This window comes from Panthera onca, chromosome A2 (assembly GCF_046562875.1).
Source record: "Panthera onca isolate mPanOnc1 chromosome A2, mPanOnc1 haplotype 2, whole genome shotgun sequence".
NCBI lineage: Eukaryota > Metazoa > Chordata > Mammalia > Carnivora > Felidae > Panthera > Panthera onca.
In genome coordinates, this window is record NC_138340.1 from 51494721 (window position 1) to 51514513 (window position 19793).

The 19793-nt window shown below is 40.0% G+C and overlaps 1 protein-coding gene across 2 annotated transcripts; it reads right to left on the bottom strand.

The window, feature by feature from the left end:
- Window positions 1–1321: 1321 nt before the first annotated feature.
- Window positions 1322–19741, bottom strand: EMC3 (ER membrane protein complex subunit 3). 2 transcript variants are annotated; one of them, XM_060631746.3, is made up of 8 exons: window positions 19434–19741; window positions 10789–10846; window positions 10370–10463; window positions 8736–8840; window positions 7961–8042; window positions 7599–7678; window positions 6611–6693; window positions 1322–2528 (listed from the first exon to the last, which is right to left on the bottom strand). In XM_060631746.3, the coding sequence occupies exons 1-8, from the start codon at window positions 19586–19588 to the stop codon at window positions 2400–2402; spliced, it is 786 nt and encodes a 261-aa protein (XP_060487729.1). In that variant the 5' UTR covers window positions 19589–19741; the 3' UTR covers window positions 1322–2399. The 2 variants fall into 2 exon arrangements, with proteins under 2 accessions (XP_060487729.1, XP_081651115.1); XM_081794989.1 differs by lacking the exons at window positions 10370–10463; window positions 10789–10846; window positions 19434–19741 and adding an exon at window positions 9779–10095.
- Window positions 19742–19793: the final 52 nt, after the last annotated feature.

Below are 19793 nucleotides of genomic sequence, written 5' to 3' on the forward strand. Positions count from 1 at the left end.
TTTAAAAAAATTGCTTAAGCCAAGTTGAGTTTCTATAACTTGCAGCTGCAGCATTTCTCACACAGTAACCCTCCATGTCGTTCACTTATATACCCACCCATCATACCCCTTTTGACCAAATAGAAGAACCACACAGGTTTTTGCCCCCAAATGTAGGTTTACCTACTATTCTCAAATCTAAGTCATGATTATTTTTCTGTGTTGTGTTGTATCTCTGACTGTCCATATTAAGACTTCTGTGTGTGGTACTTTCCACACCATGATCAGTAAAAGGACACTTCAGATTGTCTTAAATGATTCTAGGTGTTAAGTCCAGGTTGATGGAAAGGTTAGGTGCTCATTTAGTAGCCTGGCCCAAACTGAACTCCAGGAAACACACACGATGAGCACTGTATGCTGAACTAGTGTGCTGATTCTGAGAAGAGCCTGATAAAACGAACAACGGTTTTTCCTTTGACTACCTGCTGCCAAGGACATGTGCATTTATCATCAACATGAGGGGTCAGAAAGAGCTCACATGTTTTATCCACCCAACTTTGCTACAGGGAAAAAGATAAACTTTGTGTGGGTGGAGGCAAAATGAAATGTTCAGAGATGCCTCATGGGAATGAGGGTGACATCACTCAGTCATCAAGTACTGCTTGTATTCCAACACAACCTGCCCTTTTCGGTACATACTATACCACACCCCACTTATTCAGGGTCCAGCAAATTGTGGACGTTTTTTTAAAAACAGGTTTTCTTTTTAAGTTTATTTTGAGAGAGAGACAGTGCAAATGGGGTAGGACAGAGAGAGGCGCAGGGCTTGAACTCACAAACTAGGAGATTATGACTTGAGCCGAAATCAAGTCAGACGCTCAACTGACTGCGCCACTCAGGCTCCCCAATTGTGGACATTTTGATCTGTGGGCCTTTGCTGGTTCTATCCTGTCTGCTTGGAATGCGCTTCTACATTGCAGAACTCTTTTGAGACCGAGGTCAAAGGTTAGCTCCCCCTGTGGACCCCTGCTCCTTTAACATTGTGTTTAAGCAGCTATTTTAAATATCTTTAAAGGTCAGATTTTCTTAGCGTAGGTCTGTAGGTCACTATGACTAGGCTTTGGACTAGGTTCCTGGAGTTGTCTGGGAACTCTGTGCGTCTGTGCCTGTGTGCATTACTCTGGAGGGGGGAAGGTCAGAACCACCAATTTCTTATGTGTCTCTCCGATGAGTTCCTTGAGGGCAAGGGTCACATCTTTTTCATCTTTGACTCTTCAGAAATGATCCACAATGGACACTCATAACTGTGGCAGAAGGCTGTTAGTGACCCACAGAGGCAACATTTCACAGGCAGAGAAAAGAGGATGGTTTAATTGGTAGAGTCAAGAGTTGTTGGTTCTTGATTACAGTGTTCAACATGCAAATTACATTCGCCTCTTGGTACAGAAATGGCACCCTGCCACTTCCCTGGGACAGTTAATCCAGACAGAATGATTCCTAGGTCTCCCTTAACTACATGTCTGCCAGCAATTGCCCTTTCTCCCTTCTTACAGTGATATGCAAACTCTTACCCAGAATAACTGGGAAATGAGGTCTTTTGTTCAACTGAGTAGCCATATTCGGTACAGCACTGTGGATCTGTCAACGGATTTGTTATGTTCTGAACTCCAGCTCAAGACCTCACATTATGTAACCTATCTTTGATGATCCCAAAGGCACTTGAGAATCCGGCAGTGTCTCAGTGTCGCCGATTTTCACCGGACAGTGTTAAAGAGATAGAAGGCTGGCTAAGTCTGTCCTAGCCCTGGGTATTCAATCTGCAAAGAGCTTATTTGAATCAGGTTTTGACATGTTTGCTGTCTATGTCACTCTGTAGGCTCAAAATGGAACAACACAGGGAGCTTTCACTTTGCTCATCCATAGCTCCTAAATTTTCAGTAATGAAAATGTATTATTTGTGTAAAGAAAGTTGTACAAATACTAACAAAAAATTAAAGGTAAAACACAGGGTGTTTGGATCCCAAGAAAACAAGCGCTCACTGTGGTCAGAAGTCAGGCTGATTGCACTTAATAACTAGGTATAATTGACAATGCTTTTTCCAAAGACTGAAGTTTCGCTAAGTTTTATATATTATTACTAGCTTGAGTATTCCCCCTTTGACTTTCATTACTAGAGTCATCAGAAGGAAAATGTAAAACATTTTAAAAACAGCTGTTTCTGGGCAAGTCATCCAGCACAGACTCCTCAAATCTCTAGTTTCAGACATACAGGGGAACCCGGCTCAGACAAGAACAATTCTTGCTGCACACCTGCCAGCTCGTGCATCTTCCTTTTTATTCCAAGAGGTTCCAGCTCAAACCAAAGTTACAAAGTCAAGCACTACTCTGAGTTCCTGATACAGCAAATCCCTGCTTGGTCTTCAAAAAATAGAGGTCTGTAATTCCTTTTTGAACATGCCTTCGAAGTGGAGGTCTTTGGCCATGAGCTCCTCTTCGACATCATCTAGTGCCCACTGGTGATCCGTCAGCTCCAAAGCTTCCCACTCTGTCTGCAAAGGAAGAGGACACCAGGGCAGGGAGAGGAGGGCTGTTACTAAGAGCAGTGCTGACCTGGGAGCATCTATTCCGCCTAGCAGCTGGACTAAGCTATTTGCACGTATAAACTCATTTAATCCTATGAGGTAGATACTGCTAATTGCCCGGTCTGCCTCCATGCTCAATTTATAGGTGAAGAGAATAAGGCTAATAGGAAAACAAATTTGTCTAAGTGAGTAACCAATTACATTTTTTTTCCATTTTTAAAATTTACTTTATTTATTTATTTTGAGAGAGAGCAAGAGCGCAACTACTGCTTTACTTTCTGTATCTTTGGATTCATGTATTCAGAATAGAATATGTGGCCTTTTCTTACTGGTTTCTTTCACTTGGGATGTTTTCAAGGTCCCTTCCTGTTGTAGCAAGTATCAGTACTTCATTCCTTTTTAAGACTATATATTTCATTGAATACTTCCATTGTACATACACTGTACTATTATTCCCAAATGTTTCATTTTGTTCACGTGTTCATAAGATGACGGTACATGTGCATTGTTTCTACTCTTAGAATATTCTTAGTGCTCTGAACTTTTCTTTCTTTCTTTTTTTTTTTTTTTTTTAAAGATTTTATTTTAGGGGCACCTGGGTGGCTCAGTCAGTTAAGCGGACTTTGGCTCAGGTCATGATTTCACCGTTTGTGGGTTCGAGCCCTACATCGGGCTCTGTGCTGGCAGCTCAGAGCCTGGAGTCTGCTTTGGATTCTGTGTCTCCCTCTCTCTGCTTCTCCCCCGACTGCACGGACTCTTTCTCTCTCAAAAATAAACATTAAAAAAAAAAGATTTTTTTGTTTTAATTTTATTCATTTTATTTTTTTAAGTTTATTTATTTAGAGAGTGAGTAAGCACATGATACAAGCAGGAGAGGGATAGAGAGGGAGAGAAAGAAGCCCAAGCAGGCTCTCTGTGGCCAATGCAGAGCCTGATGTGGGGCTCAATCCCACAACCCTAGGACCATGACCTGAGCCAAAATCAAGAGCTGGCTGCTCAACTGATTGAGTCACCCAGGTGCCCCTAAGACTTTATTTTTAAGTAATCTCTATACCCAACATGGGGCTTGGACCCACAACCTTGAGATCAAGAGTTGCATGCTCCACTAACTCCAGGTGCCCTTAGGAGTTAGTGTGGACATAGGTTTTCAATTGCCTTCGTTATTTACCTAAGTGTGAAATTGCTGGGTCATATGGTAGCTACGTATAACTTTTTTAGGAAAGGTTAAAACTGCTTTCCAAAGTGGCTGCACCATTCCCAGCAAGTAGGACAGTTCCAATTTCTCCACATCCTTGTCAGTACCTGTTAGTGTCCATCTGTTTTTATTATAACCATGGAGTGAGTGTGAAGTAATATCTCCTTGTGGTTTTGATTTGCATTTCTCCAGTGGCTAACAATGTTGAGCATGCTTTCATGAGATTATTGGGTATTTATATAATTTCTTTGGAGAAATTCTTATTCAAAACTTTTGCCCCCTTTTAAACTGGGTTGTCTCTTTATTGTTGAGTTCTAAGAGTTCTTTATTCTGAATACTAGACCCTTATTAGAGATATGATTCGTAAACATTTTCTCTGATACTCTTTTCTTTCTCTTAATGGTGTCCTTTGAAGTACAAAAGTTTTCATTTTGACCCAGTTCCATTTACCTGCTTTTCCTTTTGTTGCTTGTGCTTTTAATGTTACATCTAAGAAGTCACTGCCTAATCCAGCATCACAAACATTTTACAACTACATTTTCTTCTAAGGGTTTTATGGTTTTAGCTCTTACATTTAGGTCTTTGACCATTCAAAGTTTTTCCTTTTTTTATTGTGGCAAGAAAGATATGTAACATAAAATTTGCCACTTCTAACCTTTGTAAGTATACAATTCAATGGCATTAATTACATCCATAATGTTGTGCAACCATCACCACTATGTATTTCCAAATTTTCCATCCCCTGAAACAGAAACTCTGTACCCATTAAGCAGTTAAGACTGTTCTCTCCCCCACGAAACTGTCTTGGCACCTCTGTCAAAAGTCAATTGATATTAAATGTAGGGGTTTATTTCTGACCTTTCAATTCTATTCCATTGATCTGTATGTCTATCCTTATGCCTGTCCCACAAAGTCTTGATTATTGTAGCTCTGAAGTAGGTTTTAAAATGAAGAAGTATGAGTCTTCCAACTTTGTTCATATTAAATGCTAGTTGGGCTATTCTGGGTCTCTTGCATTTCCATGTGTATTTCAGGATCAGCCTGTCAATTTCTGCAAGAAAGGCAGGTGGAATTTGGATAGGGATTGTGTTGAATTTGTAGATCAGTTTTGGGAGTACTGCCATCTTGATAATATTAAGTCTTCTAATCCATGAACGTGGGTGTCTTTCCGTTCATTCAGGTCTTTAATTTCTTTCAGCAATGCTTTGTAATGTCACTATACAAATCTGTCTTTCTTCTGTTAAGTTTGTTCCTAAGTATTTTATCCTTTTTGAAACTATTGTAAATGGAACTGTTTTCTTAATTTCATTTTCAGATTCTTTATTACCAGTGTGTATAAATACAACTGTTTTTTTTAACTTTTTAATTAGAAGTTAAAAAAATTTTTTTTAAGTTTATTTATTTATTTTGAGAGAGACAGAGAGAGCACAAGTAGGGAAAGGTCAGAGAGAAACGGGGACAGAGGATCTAAAGCAGGCTCTGTGCTGACAGCAGAGAGCCTGATGTGGGGCCTGAACTCACAAACCATCAGGTCATAACCTCAGCTAAAGTCAGACACTTAACTGACTGAGCCACCCAGGGGCCCCTTAATACAACTGAATTTTTGCATATTTATTTTGCATCTTCTAAAACCTTGTTGGACTTGTTTGTTACCTCTAATAGTTTACCTTGGGGGCTCCTTACAATAGTCTGTATAAAAGACAATGTTATCTGCAAATGGAGGTAGTTTTCTTCTTTCTTTAAAAAAAAATTTTTTTTAATGTTTATTCATTTTTGAGAGAGACAGATGTGAGCAGGGGAGGGTCAGAGAGACAGGAAGACACAGAATCTGAAGCAGGGTCCAGGCTCTGAGCTGTTAGCACAGAGCCCAATATGGGGCCTGAACTCATGAACCGTGAGGTCATGACCTGAGCCGAAATTGGATGCTCAACCGATTGAGCCACCCAGGTGCCCCTCTTCTTCCTTTGTACCGTGGATGTCTTTTATTTCTTTTTCTTGCCTAACTGCCCTGGCTAGATCATCCAGCACAATGTTGAAGAGAAGTGGCAGGAGTGGATGTACCTATCTTGTCCCTAATTGTTGAGGAAAAGCTGTTAGTGTTTCACCAGAGTTAGCTGTGGGTTTTTCATTAGATGCCTTTCATAGAGATGAGCAAGTTCTCTTCTATTTCTAGTTTGTTTGTTTGTTTGTTTGTTTTTTAAATTTATTTATGTTGAGAGAGAGAGCCCAAGCAGGGGAGGGGCAGAGAGAGAGGGAAAGAAAGACAGAATCCCAAGCAGGCTCCACACTGCCTGCTGTAGGGCTCAATTCCACGAACTGTTGAGATCATGACCTGAGCTGAAATCAAGAGTTGGACGCTTAACTAACTGAGCCCCCCATTTCTAGTATTTATCATGAAAAATTAGTGATGTTTTTCTGTACAAAAATTATACCGGATATATACACTGGATATATTCCAGAGTCATTTCATGAAAAGGCTCTAAGTATCGATTTTTTTTAAATGAAATTTGTATCTGATGTCCACAGGGTCCAAACAGTTCAAAATATTCTAAAAGTTTACCTGCTGCCTCTGAAAGGACTGTTTTTACAGCTTCATTTACAGTGTGGGTTAAATTTGTGTGAACATTTAAAAACTAGTAAAAGTACCAAGAATCTCCAATTCGCTTAACAGCTGACTGTCTCAGGAACAAGAAACATGTAAACTTTTAAAATACATTTTTTTGCTAAATTTAAATTTAAATTTAAATGATGGAACCACACATACTACACTCACTTCACGGAACTTATCTTTAAAGTAACTGTCTGGTAATGCCTTTCAGAGCTTCAGTGAAGCTAGAAGGAGATGTAAGTGTACCTTGAAAGCTTTGTTGGTGTCTGCAGGCATGGCCATGGCTGCTCCAGTCATCTGCTCCTGCATCATCCGTGACTGGTCAGCGGCTGCAGGGTAAGATACACCTACATGAGTGCCAGGGTTCAGCAAGCACCCAGCACCCTCAGGGAAGAACGGCCCTTACACAATACTTGCAGTTGCTCAGTGGTGTGTTACAGAACCACAACTGGCCCTGCCACACACTGGCTATGTGTCCTAGGGAAAGTCACTTACCTCTCCTGAAAAATGGGCAGGGGAATAACAGAAGATAACCAAAGGAAGTGCTAAACTTTCTTTCAAATTTAAACAATAACAACATCTATCAGTTATTGAGCAACTACTTCATGTCAGGAGTGCTTTACATAGTCTACCTCATCTCCTAACAACCTACCCTGAAATTACTTATTAAGGTCTCTAAGGTACAAACAGGCAGAGGATTAGAGTGGTTAAGTAACTTGCCCGAGGTCCCAGCCATTAAACAGGAGAGCCAGGATTGGTGTTGGCAAGAACGCAGGTCAATGAACCAACTGGCCAAACCAGGCCTTCTTTCAGCTTCAGCTTACAGGCTTGCATCACTGGTCCTGGATTCCTCACATGAGGGTATCAGACTTCAGGGAACTAAATATTGTCCCTGTGATTGCCACAGAGTTCAGATCTTCAGGTGACCCTGGATTTTTTTTTTTTTTTTTAAGATTTTATTTTTGAGTCATCTTTATACCCAACGTGGGTCTTGAACTTAACAACCCTGAGATCAAGAGTCACATGCTCCACTGCCTGAGCTCCCCAGGCACCCTGACCCTGGAATTTTTAAGACTCTTGTAGGATACCTTAGAAACTTAAGAATAAGTTTAAGGAGTGAAGCATTGTACTGAACTATGTCAACAAATACCACAAACTATGTGAGTCTTCTGGCCCTGGCGTGAATGATTCGTCTATCAAAATATTTGCTTATTAAACACAACGTATTTCTTACCATTATCTTGGCCCAGAATCAGAGAGTAAATGCTCCGAAGCCCAAAGACATTGAGGAAGTACCAAGATGCAGAACTCACCCTAGAGAGCAAAAGTGAAACAACGTAGGGAGTTATTTTAGCATTAACATAGTTCACACTTTTCTATCACCCAAAGAGTATACAAAGAAATCAGAGAATGTAAAGAAATCATTCGGGGTAGGTAACAGTTGGCATAATCCACCCCTGGCATTTTGAGTGGAGTTTCAATGAGAAAAACCAAAAACCTATTCCAGTGAAGTGTGCAAATTACAAATCTTGTTCTTTAGGCAACACCACTTTTAGATTTTGGTTTGTGTTTTTATAAAGGAAAGAAAGTTCTTACCAGGATGCATCTAATGTGAGTAGTTCAATTCCTTGCTGTAGCATAGGTTTAAAACGGAGGGTCAGTGGAAATGGGACTTTGGCTGCAGAAAAGAGAGAAAAAGTTCACAATCCCTCCTTGCTTTTTTAAGAATAGTTTAAGTGTGGATGCATGTAATCTTTCCCTGATGAGGTGGGAACTCTGTACCATACACAGTTTGGAAAATGATTTCTACCAGGAAATTTGTGTCAATTTCTGAAAAAATAACTGTCAGATGTCACTCTGTTATAATTCCTTGAACACCAGCTTCTCCAATGCTTGCGAAGCAGGGACTCTGAGCTATGACCTACAATCAGAAAAGAAACTTGCACTAATCTGTTAAACCCAAATTGGAACATGTACACATAGAGAACTATGTTACTAAGAAACAAAATTGATTCAAAAAAAATATAAACAAAGACAAACAACTCACCCCAACACCTAGAAAATAAAGTCAAAACATGCTTCCCTTCATCCTACTTAACTAGAATTAATTTTGGATACAAATGAGCAAGCCATTTGTTTAAATTCCTATTTGAAAAAGCATCCATATCATGAACTTACCATGAGTTTGGAATAAGAGACAAAAAATCACAGGATATTAAATTTTTTTATTCAAAGAATGTGATTAGTTTCCAATAGAGAATATGGGACCCATTATATTAGTGTCTCAACAGCACTGGGATTTCTCTGAACAAGGACATGGGAAAGGATCATAGATGAAGTAAACCTGATGTATTCTGGGTCTATAACTTACTTGTGACAAAGCCTGAGAATGTCATGTTGATCCATCCACCAATAAGAATCATAGGGAGAACATTTGTTACATTGCCTTTCATCATGTCTGTGAGCATAGTGGGATCTATAACAAAAACAAGAGACCACTACATTTTATGACTGTCGACAAAGACTTCTTCCTGATTTTGTGTAAATCTTATTTTTTTAAATGTTTATTTATTTAAGTAATCTCTACACCCACCGTGGGGCACAAACTCATGACCCTGAGATCAAGAGTCACAGGCTCCTCTGACTGAGCCAGCAGGTGCCCCTTAATTTATTTGATAATTAAAGTAATACACAAGTTCAATGTAAAAAATTCAAATGACATGGAAACATAAGATTTAGACAGTTTCTCTGAGCCCACTCTCTAAACACTTTTAACTGTCTGTTGCATATCTTTCCATCTTTATACATACATATATAAAATATGCACATATATGTACATACACAATAGTTTCTCTCTATATATACACAGTTAAAGGATACTATGCTTAAATTCTACTCCTTAATTTTGAAAAGATAAATATATTGTGACTGGTATAATGTCCCTCTCTTACTGTTTTCAGTGTCTTCATAGGAGTCTACTGTGTGTGGTCACACTACTTTTGGGTGGATCTATAGGTTATTTCTAATTTTTTTTCTTTTTTACAATAAACACTGTTGCCAACAACTACCTAGTACATAAATCTGCATGTTTATGTAAGTGTTTCTGTAAGAGAAACTCTTAGAAGAATTTCTAGGTCAAGGGGTTTGAACATTTAAAATTGACAGATACTGTCAGACTGTCTTTCAACAATAGTGAGAGGGCCTGACTTCCCATGACCTTGACAGTATCAGCTTTGTCAAGCTTTCGATCTTTGCCAGTTTAACAGTCTAAAAAGGACGTCTTGTTCTAATTTTCATCCTGTGGATTTTAGCGAAGTCAAGTATCTTTTCACACACGTAAAGGTCTTGTTTCTTATGGGTTTTCTAAAAGATTTATTAAAATCAATTCCAGTACCTTCTGTCTGGGTTTCTTACCTAGAGAAATGGGTATTAAAATGCGAGAAGAGCCAATACAGAATAATAAATTATTCTGTTTTACTTTAAAAGTGCTACATTTTTTCCCATGACTGGGATGAGTGGAAGAAATCTGTGAGAGCAAAAACTGTAGGGTGGGCCAAGCAATCATGTCTGACAAAGAAATGGCTGGGCTGGGGGAGTGGTAAGAGCTCCTCCTCATTCAGGCAGAAGCCGGGTGGCCATCTGTCAGCAACAGGATCCAGGCACTGGGTGGGAGCTGGGACTGGGATGCTTTTCCGACTCTGCTCCGCAGAGCCCTGGGTCCTGGGGAACAGCAAAGGGAAGAAGACACAGGGACGGTGGCTCTAGCCTCCTCACCCCCAGACGAGAGCTCTTTTTAAAAAATCCACTTTATACACTGGGGTTCCCAGAAGATTTATTTGAAAAAGAGAACTCCACTTGCATAGGTTCCCCATACTAGATATCTCTAAGGTCCCTTAGATTACTATCTTACACAATTTAACATTTCAATAAATCAGCATCCTCCCTCCCCTCACCCCAACTCATGTTAAGTATCTTCCTTAAAGATGACAGAAGGAATCAACATACCAGTCATAGGAGAAGGAGGCACTACCTTCCTTTTAGTTTTTTTGAAAAATCCATCCTCTGGGTTGTTGAAGTAATATTTTCGTGTCAAGAAAGACTAGTAGAAAAGAGAGCTTTTTAAGTTTTAAAACTGTGACATAGCAAACTGTCAAATTATTCCCCAGAGGTTGAGTCAGAAGGCCTTTGGAATAGGCTGTTGCACTCAGAGCTGGCAGCCAACCTGACACTTTAGCTGAGTCACATTTAAAAACAATTTCCTAAGAAGGGTGAGGTCACAATGACAGTAGACACCACCAGACCACAGCTTAATTACAGATTTGCCAGACTTCAGCTTTCCCCAAAGAGTCCCCTTATAAAACATTCAGATATCTACTGCCTTCAACAGTGAATTGGGGAGCTTTTAATAAAAGATAAATGAGTACCTGTTTGGGAATGTATTTTCCATTTTCCCTGAGGACTCTGCTTCGAATTAGGACTTGACTGAAAAATACAACCAAGACAATGAGATTTTTAAAACCGAAACACTAGAAGAAAACGAGAGAATAAAAGTAGACCTATTTAAACACAAGAGAGGGCCTATTTGGCAACAGTCCTGTGGGGACACTTGTCAAAATACGAGTGTCCTTAAAACCAATATAACATATTTAACCCAACAATTAGGTTTTCAAAGAAGCATTTTTCAGAAGTCACAGTGTTCATGACTAAAGATTTCTTAGGAAGACACATTTGGAACATCACACTCTGCTCTCTCTTCCTTTATAATAAGCTAAGAAGGAACTTTCTCTGAGTGAAAAAGAGTAACAGTTGGATGCTCCTCAGAAGATGTGAGGGCAGGAGGAGGGAGGAAGGGTGAAGATAAAAGAACAAACTTTTTAAACCCTACAGAGACATGACTACAGGATTTGACAGGGTTGCTATCTGACAGACAACAAATAGAAGAAATTCCATCACGATTCAGACTGCTAGTAAACTCTCAATAAACGTTTCCTGAATTAGTACATCATTTGGTGATTTCTGAATATAAAATCATTAAAGATAATAGAATAATAGACAGTGATACAAGTGGGTGGTGCTAAGATACACATACCATACAGAACAGAGATCAAAATACTAATGTTGGCTAGGTTTTCAAAAGTTGTTTTATTGGGGGGAAAAAACCTCAAGTTAATGGAAATCCTTCTTGAAAAGTGAAAAAAAAGCAGACAGAAATGAACAAAATGAAAACTGTGTGCCTGGTTTTCTCTCTCCTCCTTAGGTGTTTTGTTTGTTTTGCTTTGTTTTGTGCAAAAAAGGTGATTTTGTTAAAGCACAGGATAGGACCAGTGGGCAGAAAAGACCTGCTCTCTCTCCTCCTTAGTATAAACCACCTGCTCTAATCAGTCAGTCAGTCCCCTTAGGGTCCCCTTGTCACCATATGCATATTCTAGCCTCTCCATCTGCTGGGAATGCTCTAGTGCCACTCTCATTCAGGAGTTCTACCCCATCATATGTTAACACCTTCTTCAAGCCCCACCTTCTCCATGAAACTGCCTGGTGCCCTCATGGAATTCTCTCTGGTCTTCCTCCTCTTGACTTCATTGGCTCTATACCCAGGCCTACAGAGGTGACATGTAATATGTTCTGTCCCTGGGAGCTAATCTAAAGTTACTCCAAGTGTGGCCTACGTACCAATGCTGGTCTGTGACGAGGTTAAGTGCAGACATTGAGAGTAAGTGTTTAGAAACTTTTATAGGGGCGCCTGGGTGGCTCAGTTGGTTGAGCATTTGACTCTTGATTTCGGCTTGGGTCATGATCCCAGGGTTGTGGGATTGAATCCCATGTTGGGCTCTGTGCTGAGTGTGGAACCTGCATGGGATTCTCTCTCTGTCTCCCTCTGTCCTTCTCCCCCGCTTGTGCACCTGTGTGCTCTCTAAAATAAAAAAAGAAAAAACCCAAAACCAAAACAACATATTAAAAAAAACCTTTACATTAATTTGTTATTCCACAACATCCAAATATATACTAAAATATCTTACAAAAGCACCAGTCTATGATCGATTGGAAATCAAAAAATCAAAAAACTGGACCTTCACTGATGTTTAGGCAGCACTGAGTCTAGAGTAACAGTAAAAATTTAAGCTCTGGGGGCGCCTGGATGGCTCAGTTGGTTGAGCATCTGACTTCAACTCAGGTCATGATCTCGCAGTGCGGTGTTTCGAGCTATGCGTCGGGTTCTGTGCTGACAGCTGGGAGCCTGGAGCCTGCTTTGGATTCTGTGTCTCCCTCTCTCTCTGTCCCTCCCCTGCTCATGTGTGCGCCCGTGCGTGTGCACTCTCTCTCAAAAATAAATAAACATTAAAAAAAATTTAAGCTCTGGAGTTGGACAGATGGGTTCACATCCTGGCTCTGCCACTTATTAGCTATGTGACCTTGGGTGAGTCATTTAAATTCCCCATGTCTCCTTTCATATTCTGTACAACAACAGATTTATTCTTAGACAAATACTTTTTGAGCTTCTGAATGCCATGTACCATATTAAGTGCATGAACAACAGTGATCAAAAAGCAAATACCTCATAAAGGTTAAAGTCTAGTGGGAGAGAAAGACATTGATCAAATAACCATAAGAATAAATGTGAAATTCTCCTGTTATGTCCTAGGAAGGAGAGATGGATATGATGGGAGTGTATAATACAGGGATTTGATCAAGTCTAGGAAGTCAGGGTCTGGAAAAAAGCTTTGATGAGGATGTATGACTAAGTTGGAATCTTAAGGATGACTAGAGATTACCTTGGCAAAGTGCTGGAGGGAAGGCATGGACAAAAGCCCTGAGGCAGGCATAAGCACTATGTCTTTGAGGACCTGAGAAAAGGTCACATGGCTAGAAGAAAGAGAACTACAGAAAACATGGTGAAAATGAGACTTAAGAGATACACAAGAGCCACACTATACATAAGGCCACATGGGTCCCACTGTATTTTTTTAATTGTGGCAAAAAATACATAATATAAAATTTACCAATGTAATCATATTTAAACACAAAGTTCAGTAGTACATATACATATATAAACACAATGGAATATTATCAGCCACAAGAAAGGAGATCCCGCCATCTGCAACAACATGGTTGAAACTTGAGGGCATTATGCTAAGTGAAATTAGCCAGACAGAGAAAGACAAACACTGTATGACCTCACTTTTATATGGAATAAAAAAAAAAAAAAAAGTCAAAAAGAAAATAGAATGGTGGTTACTGGGGGCTGAGGGAGATGGACAGATGCTGGCCAAAAGGTACAGTTAGAAGATGAGTAAGCTCTGGGGATTTAACATACAGTATGGTGACTAGAGTTCATAAAACTGTGTAATGTACTTGAAATTTACTAAAAGAGTAGACCTTAAGCATTCTCAACATCAATTAAAAAAAAAGTATGTGAGGTCATATATATGTTAATTAACTGGATTATGGTAATCAATTCAGAAAGTATATGTATGTCAAATTGTCATATTCTACATTTCACATAGCTGTAAAAAAACCCTGAAATTATGACATGCTACAATACAGATGAACCTTGAAAATGCTGTGCTAAGTAAAATAAGATGGGCACAGGGGGACAAATATTGTATGATTCCACTTACATAAGGTATCTAGAGTAGTCAAACTCATAAAGACAGAAAGAATGCTGGTTGCAGAAAGTGGGTGGAGACGGGATGGAAAGTTATTACTTAGTATGTTCAGAGTTTGTTTGGGATGATGAAAATACTGTGGAAGCAGATGACGGATGATGGCACAACAGTGAAAATGTACTTAATGCCACTAAATTGTATACTTAAAAATAGTTAAAATGGTAAACTTTATGTTATGTATATTTTACCACAATTTAAAAAAAAGAGTGGGTACATGTCTGGCTCAGTTTGTGGAGCATGTAATTCTTTTTTTTTTTTTTTAATTTTTTTTGAATGTTTGTTTATTTTTGAAGGAAAGAGAGACAGAGTGTGAGCAGGAGGAGGGGCAGAGAGAGGGAGACACAGAATCTGAAATGGGTTCCAGGGTCCGAGCTATCAATGCAGAGCCTGACGACGTGGGGCTCAAATTCACAAACTGTGAGATCATGACCTGAGCCAAAGTAGGTCGCCTAACCGATTGAGCCACGCAGGCGCCCCATGTGGAGCATGTAATTCCTTATCTCAGGGTTGTGAGTTCGAGCCCCATGTTGCGTGTGGAGTACTTAAAAAAAAAAAAAAAAGGAGAAATACTGAGGATTTTAAACTGAGTTCTTTATACATGTTATTTTGTTTAAAGTGATTACCACTGTATTTGGCATATCCTAAGCACCAGGTTAATGGCATTTGTTATTTTTCTTTTGCATGTTTTATCACTTGGACTGAAACTCCCTGACAGTAGGGTCTTGACCTTGTCTTATCTTATACCCCACAGCATATGGTACAGCACAGGGCACATAACAGGTCCTCAATAAAAACTTGTTCAGCATAGATAATTCAGAACTTCTGCAGATACTGTGATCAAAGAAACTCAGGTACATCTCCTATACTTACACTGCTGAGCAATTTCGTAGAATTGGGGTTAAAACCATGACCCTGAAGCATTTCAACCCTAAATCAAGGTAAACTTAAATTATCTTGTATATTCTAAACACTCACTTTCTCTGAGGTCTGCAAATGCTACAAGACATTTTTAATTTTACATTTTTGCTGTTTTTTTTTAAGTATTTACTTTTGAGACAGAGATGGACAGGGGGGAGGGGCAGAGAGAGAGGGAGACAGAATCTAAAGCAGGCTCCAGGGTCTGTCAGCACAGAGCTGGACACGGGGCTTGAACTCACGAACCTGTGAGATCATGACCTGAGCCAAGGTCCGACGCTTAACCTCTGAGCCACCCAGGCGCCCCCATTTTTACTACTATTGAAAAATAAGTTCTCATACTGGTTATAAAGACAAAGTGGCTCTCTTGCATTGCTAATTTGCAATTGAAACACTTTTCTTAAAAGGAAGCTTTAGTTTTTAAAGTTGGTATTTCTCAAACTGGGGTTTAATCATATATTAAAGACCTGAGTTTTTTTTTTTTTTTTCCTTTCCTAAGAGTCAGTATATTCTTTGAGCTTGAGCACCATTTTTTACATACATTCTATTCCTAACTATGTTCTAATATATTTTATCTATATATCTTTCCATTTTGGTTTAATATATTTTAGAAAAATTTTAGTAAGTTTTGAGGCACTAGAAGCTTAAAAACTTATGAAACCAAATGTCCCATTTTGTGACCATTCAGTCTAACAGACACTTATACTGTATTTATCTATTATATTTTAATGTTTATTTATTTTTGAGAGAGACAGACACAGCACAAGAGGGGGAGGGGCACAGCGAGAGGGAGACACAGAATCTGAAGCAGTCTCCAGGCTTTGGCCTGTCAGACAGAGCCTAATGCAGGGGTTGAACTGAGAGATCATGACCTGAGCTGAAGTAGGATGCTTAAGTGACTGAGCCACAGAGGCGCCCCAACTTATACTGAGTTAGAGGAGTGTTTTACAACCAGAAAACACTTTGCCTTGGTTTTTGGCAGGTTTAGAACCAAGTGCTCAGCATTCTATCCGAGTTCAAAGGATAACTTGGTGGGGTACTGTCACACCATGTCAGAACTAGCATGGTCTAGATACCTCACATAAAGGAAGGAATAATTATGACCAGAGATGTTTGAGTTTTCTCCAAGACAGTGGTCCTCCATGGGGATGGTACTGTCCTGTAGGTGGCCTTCTGGAAATCTGTCGAACTTTTTTTTTTTTAATGTTTAAAAAAATTTTTTTTAATGTTTATTTATTTTTGACAGAGAGAGAGAAGAGAGAGAGCATGAGCGGGGGGGGGGGGGGGGGGGTGGGGGGTGGGCAGAGAGAGAGAGGGAGACACAGAATCCGAAGCAGGCTCCAGGCTCTGAGCTGTCAGCACAGAGGCCGACACAGGGCTCAAACTCACAGACCGCGAGATCATGACCTGAGCTGAAGTGGGACGCTCAACCAACTGAGCCACCCAGGCACCCCTAATGTTTTTATTTATTTTTGAAGGAGAGAGAGACAGAGCATGAGCGGGGGAGGAGCAGAGAGAGAGGGAGACATAGAATTTGAAGCAGAATCCAGGCTCTAAGCTGTCAGCACAGAGCCCGATGTGGGGCTCAAACTCACGAACTGTGAGATCATGACCTGAGCCGAAGTTGGACGCTTAACCGACTGAGCCACCCAGGCGCCCCTGTTGAACTTCTTTGATTGTCAAAATGATGGGGCAGAGAAGAAAGAACATGTAACTGTCATTTATTTGTTAGAGGAAAGGGATGCTAAGTATTCCTCAACGCTGGAGACAGTTGTGCGATTCAAAGAACTGTCTCGTATCTCATACTATTTTGAATATCTCATCGAATTGCTTTTAATTATCTGAGCCTCAAACCTAATTCCATTTTTTTTTCTTTTTTTTGGACAGGGGAAGGAGCAAGTGATTTTTATATATATTCAATTTCCAGGTATGCAACTACCAAGTATATATAGGGAAAATTGCACTTTGTTTTGTTCAGAACTTTATCAAGAGTAGTTCAACATTTAGTAAAATCACATCCAAAACACTCCCTTGTGTAGTATCTAAGTAGCTAACACACTGTATCAGCCTACAGTTGAACCTGTTCCACTTAAGGTGATTTTACAGTGAGGTGCATGCTGTGACTTTTGCATTACGCTTTTTAGGATCATTGTGAACAAGCACTTATGAAATAAAAATTAAATTAGTTTTTATTGTTCCTTAGTGTTACAACTAGAGCATTATGTCATTTTTGTTAGTGAAGCATAGTCGACACACAGTGTCACATTAGTTTCAGGTGTACAAAACAGTGATTTGACAACTCTGTACATTGTGCTACGCTCAAATGTGCAGCTACCATAGGCCACCATACACCGCTATTACAATACCATTGACTATGCTGTATCTTTCATCCTTGTAACTTATTCTTTCCATAACTGGAAGCCTGTACTTCCCATTCCCCTTCACTCATGTTACCCATTCCCCATTTCCCTTCCCTCTGGCAACCATCAGTTTGTTCTCTGTATTTATGGGTATTTCTGTTTTTGTTTGTTCATTTGTTTTGTTTTTTAGATTCCACATATAAAGGAAATCATTTGGTAATTGTCTTTGTCTGACTTATTTCACTTAGCATATAATACCCTTTCGGTCCATCCTTGTAGTCACAAACATTAGGTTGTTTTTTAACAAAACATTTTTTTCTATAGATTGCATGAACTGTGAATTTCATCTTGGGCTAGAAAAAGGGGCTGTCGGTGTGCTATCATTCAAAACATCATTCTGAAATCACATAGTGAACCAAGAGCAGAAAACCGGCAGAGAAGCTATGACAGCAGGAATTGTGGTTGAGAATTCAACTTAGAGAGTGAGACTGATTGGACTTCAAATACAGGCACAATATTCTGGTTATTTTGGAAAGGCTAATTAACTTCTCTGGCTTTCTTTTCTTCAACTGTAAAATTGGGTTCAGAATTATCTAAGTTGAGGTTATTGTGAGGATAAAATGAGAACAATTAAGGGGCGCCTGGGTGTTTCTGTGGGTTAAGCATCCAACTTTAGCTCAGATTATGATCTCACGGTTTGTGGGTTCAAGCCCCACATCAGGCTTTGCGCTGACAGTGCAGAGCTTGCTTGGGATTCTCTCTCTCCCTCTCAAAATATATAAACTTAAAAAAAAAAAGAACAATTTATTGGTGTCAATAATAAACGTCATATTGCATCTTTCTATAGCCATCCTTTCTTTGGTGAACTAACTTCAGGTTATCTCTAGGAGATCAGTTCTCATCAGTTCTGAAACTGATGCCACAGGAAAATAATTGAAGTGGCTGCTGTGGTGTAGTGGAAAGAACTCCAGATTTGGGAACCAGAAAATGTGGCCTCAAGTCATGAATGTCACCCTTTGTGACCATGAAACCTCTTAAGCCTCTGTCTCTGTAAAACGGGACAGCAGCATCTATCTCATAGAGTTGCTCTGAATTTTAAATAAGTTAATAAATGCAAGTGCTTAGCATGGGTAGAAATGTTGGTTTGTTATTATTCTCAGCATATTGGGAAGTACAACTGAAAATGATAAAGCAGTGCTTCCCAAACTTCAGTCACTCTCATTCCATGGTTATGATTTTTGTCTTATTTAGCACTTCTACTCTTAAAAAGTTAGTGTTTTTTACGTGTCAACTTTTTCTACTTACATGTTTTAAAATAAATATCGAAATTGCCAACCAATGGAAAAACAGTATTAGTTGCCACAAATAGAACTTTTAACATAAATACAATGAAAACAAAATTTAATAAATTTTAGCAAGATACCACTGCCTGTGGAAAGTTCTGAGGCTTGCTCTTTCTTAAAATGGGAGATTAATAAGTGTTACGGAAGTGTTAAAGAAACAGCAACATTTACCTGGGAAGGTCTCTGAAAATAATCACAACGATTGGCTGGAAAATGTTTTTTATTTTAATATGGAGGGGGCACACGTCTAGATTCCTAAAATCATCTCAAATTACCTCTCCCCACAGATAAATACTGTAATGAAGCACATGAGTAACAAGTTGCCTCTATTCTTGGAAGGGAAATGATAATTACAATCCCTCACATCTCTATGGCAGTTTTACATTTGCACAGCACTTGGTTACTTAATCTTAGCTGACCACCACAGTAGTTTGGTAAAACGGGTAGTATAAACACACCCACCTCCTATATAGGTCATTGATAAGAGGGTTAGCGACTGGCCTAACAACATTAACAGCAACAATTTTTTTGAGCACTTAATACGCCCCAAGCCCCGTACTAAAGGCTTTGTAGCCTTCATATAAAAGTTAATCCCCACGCCTGCTCTATGAGGCATGTCCCGTTATCCTCATTTTACAGATGACGAAAGTGAAACACAGAAGCAACACAGCCAAGGTCACCCAGCCAGGGGGAGCGCGATGTGAACCCGGACAAACTGATAAAACCCCTGTACTTTCTTGCCCAAGGTCACGGGGGAGTGAGGCCGCCGGAGAGGGAAGGCGCTGACCTGTCGGAGACTTGTTCCTGGGTGAGCTTCTTGTCACTCTGCAGCAGGATGGACACGTAGTGGCGGATCATGCCCACAAAGAAGGTGATAATAACGATGGGCAGGACCACCCAAAGGCGGATGTTGGAGTCGAGCAGCAGCTCTGGCCCCGCCATCTCACAGAGAGCCTGCTCCCACCAGGTGTAGCCGAGTTTCTTTTCCCCGAGGCACGGAGGTCCCTCTTTGATTTCGCCTCCCGGCCTTCTCCCGCCTCTCAGCTTGGCTGGCCCCAAACCCTACTCCGGCCTCGGCCCTTGCGCACTGCCCCAGCCGGGCCGCCCGGCAGCGCACTTCCGGCGCGGATGTTTTGCGTCACGGTGA

What these genes read in the sequence shown, in the direction of transcription:
- EMC3 (XM_060631746.3), bottom strand. Translation starts at nt 19,588, where the DNA reads ATGGCGGGGCCAGAGCTGCTGCTCGACTCCAACATCCGCCTTTGGGTG. An exon ending in CAGGAACAAGTCTCCGACAG is followed by an intron (nt 10,847 to 19,433) that starts GTCAGCGCCTTC and finishes TGTATTTTTCAG; the next exon opens with TCAAGTCCTAATTCGAAGCA. An exon ending in ACACCAACAAAGCTTTCAAG is followed by an intron (nt 2,529 to 6,610) that starts GTACACTTACAT and finishes CTTCCTTTGCAG; the next exon opens with ACAGAGTGGGAAGCTTTGGA.